At 42.1% G+C, this 19432-nt stretch overlaps 1 protein-coding gene across 1 annotated transcript; it reads left to right on the forward strand.

Annotated features, from left to right (window-relative positions):
- Positions 1-2295: 2295 nt before the first annotated feature.
- SLC16A3 (solute carrier family 16 member 3) lies at positions 2296-15072 on the forward strand. Its single transcript, XM_066200598.1, has 5 exons — positions 2296-2384; positions 10183-10424; positions 10947-11090; positions 11451-12218; positions 13485-15072. Exons 2-5 carry the CDS (start codon positions 10202-10204, stop codon positions 13769-13771), a joined length of 1422 nt encoding a protein of 473 aa, XP_066056695.1. The 5' UTR covers positions 2296-2384; positions 10183-10201; the 3' UTR covers positions 13772-15072.
- The last annotated feature ends 4360 nt before the right edge of the window (positions 15073-19432 follow it).

Consider the following 19432-nt stretch of genomic DNA (forward strand, 5'->3'; position numbering starts at 1 on the left):
GCCGGATGTCATCAGAAGGGAATTGTGTGTCCTAGCCCCATACCAGCCAAAGAAGGAAGGGTTTTATTTTCACCAGTAACTATCAATGAAAATTAGAATCAGAACTAACAATTTGACTTTTGAAATAAAGCAAGTTCCATTTACCTTATTGTAATTTCAGAATACTGCAATTATTAAAGGGATTTAGTTCATTTATTTATATGAATCACCTCTGGTTTAAAATACAATAGTGAAAACTGGCTTTGAACGACTTTCTACATCTGAACACGCAAAAATTATAGTGCAAGTCCCAGCATAATTTATATTCTGCAGTGGGCCCCTAAGAGCACTCATCAGAATCAGCACATAATAGGCGAATGTCTAAATCCATACACCATTCTGACTGCTGACATTATTTACATCTTTGTATCAGCCACTGCCTAACCTATCAACTGCATTATCTTTTGCAACCCTTCCTCATCCGTGCCCCCCCTTTCAAATTAGCTGTCTCCAGTGTACCATCAAACAGTAATTGATGACTTCCAGTAATTCAATAGTGCCCCAAACAGACAAACTTTAATGGTGAGAAAAAAGATTACAGTCTATACAATGTCAATTTGGAGATTGGTGTTGAAACCTGAATACACCTAGTGTGCTAGTGAATGGCCTAAATTCAGATAACGGTGGACAGTCAAAAACTGGTTTTACTAGTCTTTAAGATTAGCAGCATCGGTCTTATTGGCTGTATGTTATCTACGCAAAATAAACCACAAGGCCTTGCTCATCTTCACACATTAATGCAATGAATCCTTAAGCATGTACAAATGGGTACTATTTTTTAGCAAAACTGAACCAATAGCCAATGCAAACATAATGTGCAAGGAAAAGAAAAATTTCTAAGTCATTGAAAGAGCTTCAGTTCCTGCCTTGGTATTACATGATTTCAGCAAGTAGGTTTTAAAATACTGGAAGCTATTAATCTGTGCAATATCATAGTTCTCAAAAGACAATATTGTATTCTACCTATTCTCTTCTAGTTAGAACCCTACCCCTGTGTCTCTCCACATAGGTTATAGGAATAATAGAATCGTTTAGATTGGAAAAGAATTTTTTTCCTAGATCATCTAATCCAACTGTTAACCTCCAGGGATGGTGACACCATCACTTCCCTGGACATGCCATTCCAATGCTTGGCAACCCATTTGGAGAAGAGATTTTTCCTAACACCCAATATAAAGTTCCCTTTGCACAACTTGGGACCATTTCCTCTTGCTCTATCACTTGTAACCTGGGAGAAGAGACAGACACCCACCTTGGTGCAATCTCCTCTCAGGCAGCTGTAGGGAGTGATGAGGTGTCCTCTGAGACTCCTTTTCTCCAGGCTGAGTCTCTCCAGCTCCTTCAGCTACCGTCCATCAGACTTGTGCTCTAGACCCTTCCCTAGCTCTGTGGCCCTTCCCTGGACATGTTCCAGCCCCTCAATGTCTGTCTTGTCCTGAGGGGCCGAAAACTGAACACAGGATTTAAGGTGTGGTGTCACTCCCCTACATACCGGATTGTGTGCTAGAAGCACACAAAAGAGTGGAGCACCTATTCCTGAATTTCCTAAACCCCAGGTAGCCATAGGAGTGCTACTTTCTGTGGGGCACTTGAGAACCCCGCCACAACTTTCATAGGTGCTAAAGAGCAATATCAGCACACGCTCAGTTTTATAATCCAACATTTGTATGAGTCGCAGTTGAGTCACAAGAGATGAATGCAGAAATCTCATTCCGTATTGATTTAAAAGGAGGAGTATGTTATGAAATCATATTTGCAGGGAGTGCTCCCTTGGTAAAGGATAAGGAGGAAAGCCTGAGGACTGTCTACAGAATGCACAATATCACACTCAAAATTACTAAGAAGAAAACAACGCAGCAAGGAAGCTCGTAAGAGTAATTCTCACGGAAGGAGACAGTGAAGAAACTGTGATCGCTCCCGGGAAAACAAAAATGGCAGCACAGAACAAACCTCAACCGCATAAACCCATTCATAAGTCGAAGTCCACCGCTCGGGTCCTGTTCCTCCGGACAGCCAGTGCAGCATCCACGCCGGCAGGATCCAGCCCTGCCTTGCACTCTACGCAAGCAGCGCAAAGCTCATGCTGATGCCCTGTGAGGCCGCCGGGGCCCCTGCGCGGAAGAACCTGTGGAGGAGGGAGCGCCAGCGCGGCGGCGGCGATAGGACCCGGGGCGCGCCCCGTGTGCCGGGGCGGGGCGAGCGGCCACAGACCCGCCGCGCGGGAGCGCTCCCCGCCGCCGGGACCAGACGGGCTGGGGCGGGTCTGCGTGGGCACACGGGCACAGCGGGCTGCGCTCCGGTGCGACCAGGGGCATCCTCACGCTGAAGCGCGGGACGTGACTCAGGTACTGATGCGGAGCCGTCGTGCGTGATGTTTCGGAGTGCTTGCCTGGCCCAGGCGGACGAACGCCGTGGGGAGCGCGGGATGGGGAGTCCGGAGCCGGGTGAGAGGAATCCAGAGCGCCGGGCTGACCGAGGGAGCTTCTCTACGTGGGGCTCTCCGGGATGCGCCCGAGCGCCGCCCAAGCTTTGGGCAAAGCGTGGCGTAGGAGTCGCGGGTTCATCCCTTGCCCAGAGGCTGCGCTGGGTGCCGGTGGGGACGTGGGCACGATGCCGACTCTCCTCGCACCCCTTGGCACCGCCCCACGAGCGTCGCCCCGCCGGCTGCGTTTCTCCTCGCTCATGGGGCCACGCGAGCGCACCTCTTCGTCGGGAAACCTGCGATGCCGTACGGGTCGCCCGACGTCCTCAGCGCCGCCCGCCTGAAAGCGCTGTCCGGGCGCTGAGCGGTGCTGGCCACCGAGCCCCGCTCCGGCTGCTACGAGGGAGCGCTGCCCCCGGCTTCCCCTCTGGCAGCCGGGTGACGCCTAGCGCGTCGTGCCGCCGGCCCGAGGGCACGTACAGTGCCACACCGGTGGCTCGTGGGACGCCCGCGAGCCCGGGCTTTGTTTCCGCCATTCGTGGCCTCACACCGCTACTGGGGGACGTGGGTTTCCGCGGGAGCCTCGCCTCCGCCGTCCTTTCGCTACTGCTCACCTCCTGTTTCAGTGTCGAGCCCCGGGAATTGAATTTCGGAGTTCTTTATCATAGCGGTGACCGTTCAGGTCCGTCAGAGCGAGCGACGAGCAGTCTGAGGGACTGTTCCCTCCTAAGGACATGGTCGCAGCTCCCCCGGCCACGAACTCTGCTACTCGGTTCAGCAAGCACACTAAGCACGGTGGGGAGCCCGGGCGCGGAATCGCGCGGCGTCTCCCTGGTCTACGTGAGCATCGGCGGCGGCCCGAGCTCTCGCCGGGAGCCGTCTGGGCTGAGGGCTGCGCGGGCTACGTGCCCGCCCCGGAGCGCCGCGCGAGCCGTCGTGGCCGCGGCGGCGTCGCGACCGCCACCATTGTGTCCCCAACCCCTCTCCCACCCCATCCCGTGCAACGGTCTCCGCAGCCCCTCTCCATCTCTTGGGAAAGAGCCTTTTTTGGATGTTGCTCGCAATCCACCTGGAGTGGTCTGCCTCTTGTCTTCTAAGCAATTCTGTGGAATCCACAAAGGAGGAGTTGAATTTCAGTAATTCAGCTTCCTCACAGGCGCAGACCGTTAGCACTAGTGGAAATGCACTCTTCTTGGGCAAACCGTTCAATTTAGGATGTCACAGAGTAGTCATGTACGGTTTTGCAGTGTTTATTTCAGAAGAAACAGTGTGGCAGCCGTTTTGAAATGTAAATCAGAATCTGTTAGTACAGTACACCTCTTGTGGTCCAGTCAGAAGTATAACTCAAGGTATATTATAGAAATAAAAAGGTGGCAGTTTAAATTGTAACTGAATTGGCAATTCACATATCTCAGTGTATGACAACCTATCATGCAGCTGCACTTTCCAAAGTGATTGTGTAAAATGATACTGTGAGCCAGACGACCTTTTCTCACTATATTCAGCTACATGTGCTCACCTCCTTGAGACACAGTGCATGTGCATGCGAGCGCTTTATGTATCAGGGTGGTTTCATGGTATTCTGCATGAATAAACGCAGATGTCCAGCTGGCGACAGGACTAGACCCTTAATTAGTTTTTATCTAGCTCTGTCACTTTTTGGTTTTATACTGAACAATTTAAGGACACATATTCACTATAAGCAATTGTCAAGCATTTCTGTTTTTCTAAAGCTTCAACACATTGCAAAGCCATCATAGCTGCAGGGCTGAAATTTATTTTCCTGACACATGAAAATTAATTGTAAGTTGTTCCTAAATGAAGTTGGGATTCTGCAACTTACAGTTTTGAAAGCATATGGAAAACAGCCAGATAATTGCAACTCAACTGAAGGCATGTTTGTCACTTTTCTGTGAACACAGAAAGGGCATGTGCTCTCTGGTGTTAAGGTGCTGCTGTGATGCTGACATGGAGAACTTATGGTGACGGGTGTGGTGTAAGAAAAAAACCACAGACTTTTAGCAAAACAAATCCACTTCTCCAGAAACTGAGCATTTGATATAGACACAGTAACTCTGTTGGTCGACAATGCTATTGTAATAGGACTAGTATATTTGTTTTCCCAAATAATATAAAGAGCGGGATTCTAACATTTTCATGATATAAAATAAAACAAGTAAATAGTGCTTGTTTTAAACTGTCGTGACAAATAGTCAGAACTTTCCCTATAGAGCACTTTACCCAGAAAATAGAATTTAGACTGGTTAGTGTTATGTGCTACCCATAAAATTGCAGTTTGAATTTACTGTCAGTGCAGTCTGCTAATAACTTGTGATGAATGTTACTCACTGTGCAGCAGCAGTGAACAGTTAAGATGTTTTGAGGCTAAATGGGGACTGGAGAATTATTATTAGTCAAGATTTGGTATGGATCATCACTTGCAGCTCCAGACAGCACAGAATTATCCTATGATTTCTGAGAGGGAGAGGAGAGAATGGGGAAAACTGGCAAACCCTTAAGAAAGGCAGCAGATCTGGAAAATTGACTCAGTTGAAACAGAGGAGGCCAAAACGGGACAGTGGCAGTCACTGGTGGGCCTTGCAGGGAGAACAGGAGGTCAGGATAGGCATTGGTAAATGTGGTAATGATTTTGTAGGGAACAGAAGGTTGCAGCAGCCTTTGGAATGAACAGATGATTCAACTGGCTGATATTTAAGCAGGTAAGCTACAGGAAATGCACTACTGGGTTATACCAGTGGCCCATCTAAATGGCTTCTATGAGGTACCTGATAGAAATAAAATCTGTAATTTTACTCTAATTAATCTGTTGTAATAAAATCTGATTTGAAGATAGATGCATTTGTACTTTAGAGAATCAGGAAGGAGTTAAAGTCATGCTGAATAGGTAGGTGTCAGTGATGTCAACACTAAGGGTAGTTGTTCTATATGTAGAGGGCTATCATAAGGGTCTGGAGAATATTAAAATAATTTTTTTTCTGGTATCATTTCCTGAAAAATTTTAGTAGAGTTGGTTAGTCTCAGGAATCCTCACTTAAAACCAAAAATAACATGCATATTTTGTTTAGTCCGCTTAGATTTTTATACCCTTTGGCAAATACAGGAGGTTTATAACTCCTATTAACACAGTATTGAGCAGCCTATGGTTTTCAGTGTATTCATACCCCCAACATCCTATGAAGAAAGAATTATTATTTTCTTTGTTTCACAGATAAAAAAACTGAAGGAGGATGTCTACATTGCTCAGCTTAAACCATCTTCCTTATTTTGTAGTTAAACATTTCTCAACTGGGTGGGGTTCCAGACTGAAGTCTAGGCTGAACTGGGTTCCCTGCTTGGAAGCTTATGTTCTGTTTTTGATAACCATCTTTTATTTGTATCATAGTAATTCAAGGTTGTGTAGATTTCAGCCATAATTAGAAGAAATTAATTATTCTTGAGAATTCTTGAAATTAATTCTTCTTGAGAACAGGAAATTCTCAAGGGATATAGGTCAGTGTACATGCTCATAAATGTCCTTCCTACCCATAGTGTTGACCATGAAGAACAACTATGTTGCCAATAAGAGTGTTGGCTAAACACAAACAATAGATTCTTGCCATTTCTAGGTGCTCCTTTTTATAATACAGATGTTCCCCTTTTATAAACATCATCCCAGAAACCACACCGTCACACCACCCACAATGCTACCTAATATTTCCTCCTAACTGAGTCTATATTAGTTTCCATGACAACAAGAAGATAATATCAGGAAGATGAAGCCCCAGATGCTACCTTTATTTTACACAATACCAAAGCAAGAACCCATTCATGGCAGAAGGAATCTGGGATAGATACTGACAATACTATCATGTCTGTTGTGGAGATATGAAACGGAGCCACAGCCAGTTAAATGTAATCCTTTGCCTCTAAACAGGGCTGAGCTAGCAAAAGTGGAAAGCAGAGCAAGCTGTTGCAGTAGTTAGGCAGTAGCCTTCTGTCTTAGCAGGCTTTGATAGCATCCCAGCACTGCAGTGTAATCCTTAGTAAAAATTTTGCCTGTGCAGATCAACCACAAACCTGCGTTTTCTAAAGGTGGTACCTCTCATTTGTACATTTTGCACAGGAACCTCTGCACTACTTCCTTATTATTTCCTAAGGAGGTGAATACACTCTTAGCCTAGCAAGGCACACCACAACAGGATGAAGTGTGTCCTTGCTGTGTTTATGGAGGCAGGGTTCATTTAGTTCTGCTTAATGGTCTTTTTATTTTGATGTGCTAACATGAACAACCAATGGACAAAACCAGATAAATAACATTGATTGTAGAATCATAGCGTGGTTTGGGTTGGAAGAAGCCTTGAAGTTAATCTTGTTCCAACCTCCTGCCATGGGCAGGAACACCTTCCATTAGGCCAGGTTGCTCCAAACCCTGTCCAACCTGGCCTAGAACTCTTCCAGGGATGGGACAGCCACAGCTTCTCTGGGCAACCTTTGCCAGGGCCTCATCACCCTCACACTAGAGAATTTCTTCCTAATACCTTATTTAAACCTACTGTCAGTTTGAAGCCATTCCTCCTTGTTCTGTCACTACGTGCCCGTGTAACAAGTCCCTCTCCAGCGTTCTTGTAGCCAATTCAGGCACTGGAAGGGTGCGATAAGGCTTTCCCAGAGCATCCTCTTCTGCAGGCTGAACAATCCGAATGCTCTCAGCCTTCCCCTTTACGAGAGCTGTTTTTGATGCATGTGTGTGCAAATGTGAGCCACTCTTTAAAGGATGGCACTGAAGGATCCGGTATGCCGGTTTATGGTGATTTTTAGCCAAATGTGGTAGCAGGCATGATGTAAAGAAGAGATAATACTGTGTGTTTCCTTGTAGGCCTGTTTTCATGAAATGCTGGAAAGTAGGCCAGGCTCCCTCACTCCAGCAAGCCTAGCTCTTTCCTCACAGCAAAACATAAAACCGTTTCAGAGACTGTTCCTCATGGCAAAGATGTACGTTCCGTAAGGCAGGTTCAACAGCACGTGTCTTCTACAGGCTGACTTGCCCTGGCGGGCACGGAAGAGACCAAGAGAAGGAAGGAGGATGTTCCCCCCTCGCTCGGGAGCACCGGGCTCCGGTTGCGAGCGCTGGGCGGGGGGCGCGACCCCGGCTCCGCCCGCGCCGCGTGCGCATCTGGCGGGCAGCGCCCGCCCCCGGCCCCAGTCACGTCCCGCACGTCTCCGTGCGGCGGCCGCGCGCGCGCCCTGCCGGGCACGGCCGCCCGCGCGGGGTCAGGCGGGGCCGCGGCGGGAGCGGGCCCCGGGGGCCGAGCGCGGGGAGACGGGTCTTCCCCCGAGCCGCGGCCGGGTGGACTTCTGTCCCCTCGAAAAGGCTGGACAGTTCTCTGCTGGAGGGAACGAGCGTGCTGCTGCCGGGTGGTTCTTAATGGCGTTTCTTCTCAAAGCCGCTCGCCGCTTTCGTATAGCGGGGATGTGGTTTGCTGTCGGGGTTCAGTGCTGCAGGTCTGCAGAGGCTGCCCTTGTAACAGCTTTCCTGCAGACGCAGTAAAGGAGACTGTCCCAGCCCGTGCGGAGGTGAATGCCCCAAGGCACTGACTGTCCCCATCCAGCACTGTATAAGCAATCTGGAGAGACTGCCAATTGCTATTTTTCACCAAAGCATGCTCATATATTATTACTAACTTTGTGTTCCTATTAGATGGGTAATGGAAACGAACAAAAACTGCCCAACCCTTCCCCCAACATTTTAAACCTTCACTTCAAATAAAATATTCTGACAATTTGGAAGTAGTGTGAGTAACAATGCCTCCTACTCCCCGGAGTGCTTCAATTTTACATCTTATTCCTGTTCTTTATACATTTAAGTCGAGATACTTCCGTCAGCATTTCCCCTGTTATCATTAATATTACAGAATTGCCACTGTCACAGGGATTATCCTTTGTGCACCTACTCTGTACTGCCTTGTTATTGCTTTAAAAAAAACAAGTCCTTATTTGAAGAATGTTTTATACCTTGCGTCCAACAGAGGTACTAAGAAAAAGAGTTTTGAAGGGTGGACAGATTTTAGTGTTGGGAGTCTTGGCAGAGATGCATCTTAAGATTCTTATTTAGCAACTCAAAACCTGCTGCAGAAATTGCTGAGTTTACCAGCTGTGCACTTTTACATACTCTCAGCAATCAACAAATGAGCCATCTGTAGCCACAGGCACTTTGATGAGTAGTTTTGTGGAGGTATTGCATTTCCCTTCTTGTAAATTGTTTTATGTTCTAGTTGTTTGGACTTTGGATAAATTGTTTTTGGCTTATATTTGATTTCCAGAAAACAAGAGGTGAAGCCAATACTGTGAGGCTTACTGTTGTCATATAGGCCAAGGCATTAGAACAGCCATCGTCACGGCCAGATTTATTTCTGTGTCATGTATATAAAGTTGGTTCTTTAAAGAAGTGGGAGTGCTGGTCTAAACACCATAGTAAGTACATCCATATCGGCCTATTAACAATCATGCATTTGATGCTCAGTTGTCTAGACAAGTCTGCATCAGATTGTTGTGTCATATATAGCCTGGCTCTGAAATGGAGCTGTAAGAATTACACATTTCCCAGCTTACAAAAATCGCTGTGCAGGCCTGTAATTGTTGCAAGCAGGAACATTCTTTACTCCTGTGCAACTGTGCTTGCTCTCCTCTTTTAGATACCACTGAAGAGAAACACTGATGCAATCAATTGCACTTCAAAGAAATGGCCAGTTTTTGTACACATATGATTTAATTTTTAATGATCCTTGTTTGTAGGTCACTTTAACATTTTCAAGACTTGTGTAGAACACAGATCCTACAAAACCCGAGTTGTTGTGATGCAGTAACTCCCTGCACTCCTCACATACAGGGACTCTTTATGTGCCTTTTCAGTGTCTTATTTACCCTTGCCTACAATGTTACATTATCATAACAAAAGACTTTAATTTTTAGAAGCAAAGATGCTTATGTCTGCATACAGAAAATGTGAAAAATGTGATTCATCAAATAATACTTTTTCTTACTGATCAAGTAATAGCAACAATGGAAAGTATTTCCTTCAGGCAGGCAGTTGTACTGAGCATTGCTGCAGTTACTAACTCCCAGCATCCACAAAAATGGCTCATGGAGATTTTCTTTGCAGTTTAGCTTATGAACTTAGCCTGTGAACACTCGATGTGTGAAAAATGATAGCTCATCATCATCTCAAAAGGATCTTTCTATCTTTTCAAGATAACAGTGTATCAGGGCTGTACTGCTGTCCTCAGTGGGGAATAAAAACTCTGGGTGATTAGTCCACCACTTCACAGAATGCTTGTGATGCACCAGGCCTCCTGAGTGAATTGGCCAGGGGCCTAATGTAACAAGCTCTCATATAAAAAATCCTGCAGACTTTAATGGAGTAATTCTGACATATTTGTGAAAGTCTGTTGTGAAAGTCTGAAGTGCTGTTATGGCTTCGTTTTTAGATGAAACAGTGATTTGGATGAAATCCAGCTCTGATTTTGAGAGCTGTGAGGGGCCATTCATTTAAAACTCAGCTGTGTGCATCTCATTTTCATGTATTTTTGCAAGCTTTGTAAGAACTAAACTCAGACAAGGCATAGTTAAAATTGCACTGCATCTTCAAGGCTTTTAAGTAGTTCCATGCCTCAGTTTTAATGGTAATGCAATTTTATAGACACTAATTGCTTCTTCTTTCTTAGGGAACACACAAGCTTCATCATGGGAGCTGTAGTAGCTGATGATGGTCCATCAGGTGTCAAAGCCCCTGACGGAGGCTGGGGCTGGGCTGTCCTTTTTGGCTGTTTTATCATCACAGGATTCTCCTATGCCTTCCCTAAGGCAGTTAGTGTCTTCTTTAAAGAATTAATCCGGGAATTTGGCATTGGATATAGTGACACTGCATGGATTTCCTCCATTCTGTTGGCCATGCTTTATGGAACAGGTGAGTTGTTATCTGGTTTTGAGACAGTATTATTGTGTAATACAATTAAGTTTGTAAATCTTACAGCCATTTACAGTGTGTATCATGACTGCATATCATTACTTGTGTGCATGTAGGGCATTCCAAAGAATAATTACTATTAATCATGTAAATCAAAAGATTATTTAAATCCATTCAGGTTGGATTTAAAATTACATCTCTGTAACTCAGTAACTGCTAAAGATAACGAAAAAGAAAAATCACAAGGCACTCTGAAGATAAAAAAAGATCAAAGTATTTGACTCCAGAGGAAAGGACATTTTTCCTGATTGGCTTGACTGTATGAACAAAGTACGAAACGAGCCAGAATCACTGAGGTTGTAAAGACCTTAGACCTTTAAGATCACTGATTCCAACCATGAACTTTACACTTTGAAGTCCACCAAAGAAATAGAAAGTGTCATAAAATCAATTGCAAAAGTGTCATAAAATCATAAATCAGTTGGTTTACCTTAGCAACCGTAACTTGCTTTTCTTGCCTAGGTCCACTTTGTAGTGTATGTGTCAATCGCTTTGGCTGTCGCCCTGTCATGCTGGTGGGTGGCCTTTTTGCCTCAATGGGGATGGTGATAGCTTCCTTCTGCACAAGTATCGTTCAGATCTATCTAACTGCAGGTGTGATTACAGGTAAGTTTTATGCATTGCTGATAATGAGTCAGCTTAGGTCTCAGCTTTAGACTGAAGTTTTGTATAAGTGAAAAATACCCAAAGCATCAGGATCACCCAGCTGGGCTTTTATAAAGATGGCAGATAAATGTGGAATTAAAAGGTCATTTATTTTTGTAATGAGTGTTTAATAGTGTGAAGTGTAATCATAAAGTACAAGAATACTATGGGGGTAGAATACTTCTTGTTATCTTATCCTTTCATCCACTTGGAATAAAACTATTTTCTCTTAAAAGTCATGAGTCAGAAAAACTGCAACTAGAATATCTTTACCAGTGATATTGGAGACTAGTTATAATTTTTGTGTACCCTCTCCTGCAGGTTTGGGTCTGGCACTAAACTTTCAGCCTTCACTCATCATGTTAAACCGTTACTTTGACAAACGCCGGCCCTTGGCCAACGGGCTGTCTGCTGCTGGGAGTCCAGTGTTTCTTTGTGCTCTCTCACCGTTGGGGCAGATACTACAACATGAGTATGGCTGGAGAGGAGGCTTCCTTATCCTGGGTGGAATGCTGCTCAACTGCTGTGTTTGTGGAGCACTAATGAGACCTTTGGAGCCACCCAAAAAGTCTGAAGCTACCAAAGAGCCAGCTGAGAAGAAAGTGAAGAAAAAACTTCTGGATTTCAGTGTTTTTAAAGATGGTGGTTTTGTAATCTATACACTAGCAGCATCTATCATGGTGCTTGGCCTCTTTGTTCCCCCAGTGTTTGTTGTGAGTTATGCCAAGGATTTAGGGTATCAAGACACCAACGCAGCTTTTCTTCTGACTATTCTGGGATTCATTGATATCTTTGCTCGCCCAATCTGTGGAATGGTAGCTGGTCTTAAATGGGTTAGACCACGCTGTGTCTACCTCTTTAGTTTTGCTATGATTTTTAATGGCTTTACAGATCTTATGGGTTCTATGTCTACTGATTATAGTGGACTGGTGGTCTTTTGCATTTTCTTTGGCATTTCTTATGGAATGGTAGGTGCTCTTCAGTTTGAAGTTCTCATGGCTATCGTTGGTACACAGAAGTTTTCCAGCGCCATCGGTTTAGTGCTCCTGGCAGAAGCTGTGGCTGTTCTGATTGGTCCACCATCAGCAGGCAAGTATGCTATTTAGTTGAGAATTTAAAATTGTGTGCACTGAATCCATTTACACAAAATGTAAGGGAGCTGAGAAAAAGATGTGAGTCATTTGAGAAACGCACACTGTGCTAGGGTTGCACGTGTTTTAAAGGCTTTCTGCAGTTAACTCTGAAATAGTCTGAAAAGGGATGGAATGAACCTTTTTCCCTCTTGGATGTATTTCAGGATTGGTTAAATTGCCGTCTGGAGGTGCTTCTATTTCTCTTCTGAAAGCCTGCACTGAACTTCTTATTGGTAGATAGCTGACTGGGATTCAGAATATGAAACCTGTCGATTTTCTCTAGGAAATACTAGGATACATTCTCTATATCCACAGTAGTTTGGAGGAGGAAAGAAAATATCTGAAGGATAAAAAAATCTTACAAGGAAGACTAGAAAATTGGACTGATTTAAGGAAGGTAGAGTGCTTCTATTGCACGTCTTACAACACAAAAATAAAGGGGACATGACAAAATAATAAAATCTATTAATTTGAAGTCAAAATACAAATTAATTACTAATCAAACAACATGCATTTTACAGACTGTGAACTGACACACACTTTCCCTCCCAAACTCCACCAGCTCACTGCCATAAAATGTTTACTGTTTATACCAGACACTAAAAACATCAAGTATTTTAATTTTGACAGAACCCCCTTCATGGGAAAATCAGTACTATGCATTACCTCCTCTGATCTTCAGGTTTGGAGAGGCACTTCCTTCATATCCTCCCACCTGTTCTTTCACATGCACTGAGTCCTGTGAAGATTTACCTCTACCAGTGTCAGAATCAGTCAGTTTCTCCAGACTGACAATTGACTAAGATTTGCATTTTAAGCAGACAGTGCACTGCCCATGTAGAAAGGTAAATGAGATTGGGAGCAAGAGGATGATGATCAGATCATGATACAGATCCCACCCATGGATGCAAACATTTTTATCTGAAATACAAAGCACATGTTTGATCTCTTGCATCTGAAGGTGAGGCTGGTTTTATTTCAGATGAACTGCATGCCTCTGTGTGTGCAGCAGAATATGTGTTTTGGGATGTCATGTAATGTCAGTGACTGTTCAACTGAACTGAAATATTTGAGAAGTATTTTGTTATAAAGTTGTTTAAATCCTATTTCAAAAAACTTGGTTCAGTAGTCATGGTGATTCTAGACAGGAGAGTCAAAATGTTTTAAAAAAGCAAAAAATATTCACTGCAAGATAATAATTTTTGTAAATTATCTTTTTCAGGAAAACTCCTGGATGCAACGGGGAGGTACATGTTTGTTTTCATTATTGCTGGAGTTGAAGTTACCACTTCTGCCCTTGTACTGGCCTTGGGAAATTTCTTCTGCATTAAGAAAAAATCAGAAGAACCACATACAAAAGAAGAAGCAGCAGAAAGAGAGGAATTAAACAAATCTGAAAACAAAACTTCTGAAGATGCCAAGGTGGACTCTATTGAAGTGGAGCAGTTCCTGAAAGATGAGCCTGAAAAAAACGGCGAAGTTGTAACTAACCCAGAAACATGTGTGTGAGCATGACAAGGAACTGGAAAGTGTTTAGAAAAGAAAGATTTTCAACACTATTTATTTTAGAAACAGAAAATAGTTTAGGACTGGGCCATCTGCTTTAGTAACTGTGGACTAGTCAGCTCACCAGGTCTCTTTGGAAGCTGATTAGCTAGACAACATCTTACTGGAAAATTAGCTTTATCAGTAAAAGGTGGAACGTTGTGGTTATACATTTTATGTAAACTAAAAAAGCTTTTATGAACACAATTAGGCTCTTGCTATGCATCACCAGAAACTGCTCACTTGGAAGATACAGGAAAAGCATATTTTAAGAAAAGTGGAATTATATGTATGTTTTCAGACAATATTGATGAAATTGCTGTGTTGTGTGGCTAAATATAATTTCCCTATGTTGTCTGTGAAGGGAAACGAGTTTGAGATGGATAAAAATCTCAGGAACTTAAAGGTCTCCATGAGATTTTTGATTTTCTTACCTTTTTAGATTTTTTAGATTAAATGGCTCAGCCCTTATTTAATTTTGATATCTGTAACTTTGATTTATGTAAATGCATTTCTGCCTAAACCTGTAACCTTTGCGATTATCATCTGGAAATCCTATTTTTGGAAAGGCCCATTACAGATAATGTCCTCAGCAGATCACACAGGTGGTATTCCAAGGTAGTACTAAAAGAAAAAAACTGAGCAGAAGGGATCCTGACAGACCTTAAGCAAACACAATGAGCCCACAACTCCATACACTAATTTTCGGTAAAATTTCCCTAAAGCATTGAAAAAGTAACATGGAAAAGATGATAATTAGCTTTAGTAGAACAAGGAGAAGATGATTATTAGATTTAGTAGAATATTCTGAGGAAGTGTCCATTTTGCATACAAAGGAAATGGTGCAAGTTTCCAGATGACTGATAGAGTGGGTAGATTTAGGGAAGAGACTGAATTACTTTGAAACATGTTAGTCATCCATAAAATGCAATGCTAGCATCACAGGAAGGTTTTAACATGTTGGGTTTTGAGTTTTTTTTCTTCCCCATTTATCCCACTTCCCTACCCTCTGATTTAATCTATGGAAGTTCAAAGTGCCATTCTTGTTGTTTGAGGAAACATGATAGAACTGTTCATCATTTTTATGATGGCATGGTATTGAATAGAAAAGGAAGGCATTCTCTTTTTTTTTTTTCCCCCACCCAAAACCACTCAAGAAATGTAATTTTTTAATTATAAAATCATGCTACTGTACCCCACCGCTCAAATCTGCTTATAAAAACCTGTCTAGCCTTTGTAACTGCAGTAAAAATCTTCAAAACAGACTGTTAACAGATTCCATTTTCTTATTAGTAGCAAAGGAATACTGGCTTTCAGGTGCCAAAATTGTTCCACTTAATAACTGAAAACTATACGACCCTAATCCCTTAAAACTCAGTATCCCCTTTAAATTTTTAACAGAAACAAAGTGCCAAAAGCATTAACCATTCTCTAATGAACTTTCTCAGATACCAGCTTCCATTTTGGTTTTGTATTGTTAGGACAACCTTGCACAGAAATTGGAAAGTTAGAATCATAACTTTTAAAAGAAATGGATGCTGCACAGAATAAACTGTTTTTATATCCTATGTAGTGCATTATTGTAAAGTCTTTTATTAATTTAGTGGCAGCAATTTTAGTGAATGACATTTCCCAGTTGTAACAGCTTACTTACTGAACTTAGCTCCAGTTTGCTAAGGACTAAATTGGTATTTGAAACCCAATTGATAGCTCCAGAAGGCAAGAGAAAAACAGAATCCACAGAGTAATTTACTATATCCTTGGAGGCTGCTTCAGATGATACATGAAGGCCTGATGCAGCTTTCAGATTGGAGTTCCCCGTTTCAAAAAGCAAAAACTAGAAACCTTTCCAAAGGTGAATTCAGATTCTCAGCCATTTTTGTCTTACTGTCTGCTTTGATCACTGGCTTTCTTTGCTAGATGATGCTACACTGTTATCACAGAACTTAATGCATTGTCATTCCTTAGATCTCAGGTTTTGGCACAATTCTAAGTTTCTGTACATTCTGCAAATTGTCTAGACTGCTTTATATGTGACAGAATGTAATTTGTGTTAATCATACTGACTTTCCAGACTATATTTCATTTTCCATACATAATACTTTTATGGTTAAGCTGGAAACAAGAAGTTTTATGTTGCAGTTTTATGTGATTTGAGACAGAAGAGGAAGTTAGGAGGACCAGAAGACACGTTTCAACAAGAAATCATAAATAATCTTCGCAAGTAAAACTAGCATTCACAGAAAGGCCTCTTTTGCCTATACAAGTTATTTTCCTCAACTCAAAGATTTTGACACTGATCCCACTTTGACTGGGACTGCCAATGCTCTTGTGCTGTTTTCAGCACAGACCTACCAGTGGCTTGCAGTATTTATGACAGTAGGACATGCTTACTGAATGAGAGTGGTCAAATCACAGGACTCCTTTATTGAGTGTGAGGGAAAAAAGGGTTAGAATTTAATTCACTAAGCAGTTTAAAAAGCCGTATGAGCAATGTAAAATCTATTAGCATTTCAATTAATTACAAGAAGCATCAATACAAAGGCGAGAAACTCCTAATACAGCTCTCGAAGCAACATCAAAAGTGGCAGACTTGAGATTACTTCAGAGCTCTAGAGGCAGTTAAGCTCCTTGCTCCCATTTTGTCCCATTCAAGGTTAACATCCAAGTGCGTGCTAGCCCCCCAGTCCTCCTGTTCAGCTGCCCTTATCTTCTTGGAAAGAGATTTGTTATACTGATGGGAAGGAAACTGCCATGCCAGATCCCCAGGCTGGACACCTGCTGGCCATCACACTAGACTAAGCTGAAGCATGTATCCAACTGCTCCTACCGACACGGCCACAAAGGCCTTCACATTGATCCCCTGTTTTATAGCCCTTCCTCCTTCCTCCCCAGTGTGTCAAAAAAACAAACTCAACCAAAACTAAACCCCACAAGCAGCTTGTCCTTAGGTTCCCAGTACTGTCCAGCCAGGCTCCTTTTTAACTTAATTCTGCTTATTGTAAACATTTAAATAGATAGATAAATATAAAAAAATATGAATTTTATATATTTAAAAGGAATGGATTTAAAATTCTTCCAGGTATTTTGGTACTGTATTTCTTTAATCTCAATACCACTGAGATGCCCTTAAGAGCAGTCTGCAAGATGTGCTTGTCCATGTATTTTGAGGAAGCATATGGTCGAAGCCATAAAGCATTGCTTAAGAGACACTGATTGCTCAGGGTCACAGGCAGAACAGTTCCATGCAACATCTACCAAGATGAACCTTTGTTCAACCTTGACCTGATTAAAATTTTGTGATTTGAAAAAAGGGAGAAGGAAAAGGAAGGGAATGTAGGTAATTATGCAACTGCATTGCCAAGCATCCAAAGATTATAATTTACTCCTGCATCATACACTATTGAAATAAATGTAATTTCTTTAGACACACAGTTCGTGAATATATCTATGAAGTCTGGAAAGTAAACAATCAAAAAACCAAAAGATAGTTTCCAAAGATTATTTCTCTGAAAGTAGTGAATGGTCTTTTACCCTGCAGGCTAGCAAAATTTTAAAAACATTTTGGATCTTCATACATTCTCTAAATTGTGTACTGTAGGATTTATGGTTAAAATATTGCATGATTGATTATGTAAAGGATCTTACAAGGGCCTGATGCAAGGAGATGAAATGTGTATAAATGCCAGTCATACACAGAGACTACATAAAAAAGTATACATGTGTTTGCACATATGTATTTACATATGTATATATATTTTGCATAAAACATGCAAAATACCCATAGGAAGGAGTATATTAGAGACAGTTTGCCCATTTATTAGACAATGAGCAGAGTTAAAATTATTTTCTTCCTCTTATACAAAGATCAGTTTGCTTTTTTAAAAATTCTAAATGAAATATTTTGTAGCCATTTGGAGCCTAGAAGACCTCAGCAGAAATAGAAGGCTTAAAGTGATGCAGCTATCTGTTTCAAGCTAAACCAGCTCCCTAAATTTAAGACTTGAGATGGTATGAAGGTCTGGTGTAAAGGACTGCAGAGATCTCATGCTGATATTAAATTCCATCCACACAAACGTGTATTAGGCAATGTAGAATCATTCTGTAAAAATAAATTAGAACATTCCCCTAATCAAGCAACCAGACTTCAAAACGAAAAAGCAAAATTCACATATGCACCAGTGGTACATCCCAAAGAAAATGTTTAGTTTGGTAGACAATCATAAACAGAAGAATTTCAGAACGCAAACTCTTACATATTACAGCGGTAAGTATTGACTTGTGTACGTGTGTCTGTGTCTCTTTGCCACACTTGTCTTTAGGATTATGGGAATACACTTCAATTTTGTGCGAGATGACATTTTGTTTCTTGTTAAGGCACTTTAATGTAACGTGTACATTTATACTTAAGTTTTTTTAAATGCTTTTCTAGTAAACTGTTGCAAATGTAGTGAATAAATATGTGGTTGTCAAAAACCGTGGGTTTGAGAAAATTAGATCAGAAAAAATTAACTTTAACACCCCGATATGGACATTTGGCTTCATTTGCACATGCCTATTAAACAGCTACACAGGGACAAGAGTGTTTATAGAGAAGAGCTGACACTTAGCTGACACGCAGCCTGGATTTAATGTGGGCAAAGGGACTGCTTTTGCTGTGACTCATAGTTCAGCCAATTCCAAAATGGGTATGTGCTTCTGCTATAAATGATCCTGAAGACTATTTTAAAGCATCATCTAATTTAAAGTAACAGTGATTAGTTTTGTGCTGTGCAAAAAATATTAATATTCTCCTCTGAATAGTGCCCCAGGCTTTGTTTTCAGGTAAAATTTTATGAACTGTCATGACTTAAAAAGCCCCAAATATTTTGAATACCAACATGCCAGCAAGCCGTCTTTACTATCAAGTGATGCTCTTTAGAACCCGAATGCTCCTAAGAAAACATTCACGTTGTGATTTTTTGCTCCTATACCTCAGCTAGGACTGGTGCCTCAAGGTATAATCTCAAAGCTACACCCAACTGAATCAAAATAACAAGCTCTTCAGTGTAGCAAGACCCATCTTTGGCAATCTGAAGACTAATACCTACTGGTGCTTAATTCTACATATCTCTGGCAAGAAATCTTTGAGAAATCTCTCTAAGCTCACCTTCCAAAGTTTCTCTGTAGATCTATGCTGAAAAAATCATAGGTCTAGTTTACATAAAGCCCTCCCATGTGTGAATAGATACATGATTACCTTCTTCATGCCGGTTTAATTAAACTGGCAAGACTTAAGGTGTATCAAATGCTTTGCCACCACAATGGCCAAATCAAGCCATGTGCTGCTACAGGAATCAATGTTACTGAGTGGACTAAAATGAAAGAATTTAGTAGTGTGTAGTCAGCCCACCCCTGCGACAGAAAACCAGAGTTTCTCTTTCCCTCTGGTTCTTTTTGAGTCTGAAAGGAAGCAGGGCCATTCACTGTAGGGGAAAATGGGCTCAACTTGAATTGCACAGCTGTTGGTCCCTGCTGCTGGACCTGCTGAAGTACTCTTCTACTTGTGGAGGAGTAAACAACCTTGACAACAGCAGAGGCACTGTGCATGAGAAGCAACAGCTTTGGAATGGATTAGTTTAGCAG

Source organism: Chamaea fasciata, unplaced genomic scaffold (assembly GCF_029207755.1).
Source record: "Chamaea fasciata isolate MVZ Bird 193981 ecotype frontalis unplaced genomic scaffold, bChaFas1.0.hap1 SCAF_19, whole genome shotgun sequence".
Taxonomy (NCBI): Eukaryota; Metazoa; Chordata; class Aves; order Passeriformes; family Sylviidae; genus Chamaea; species Chamaea fasciata.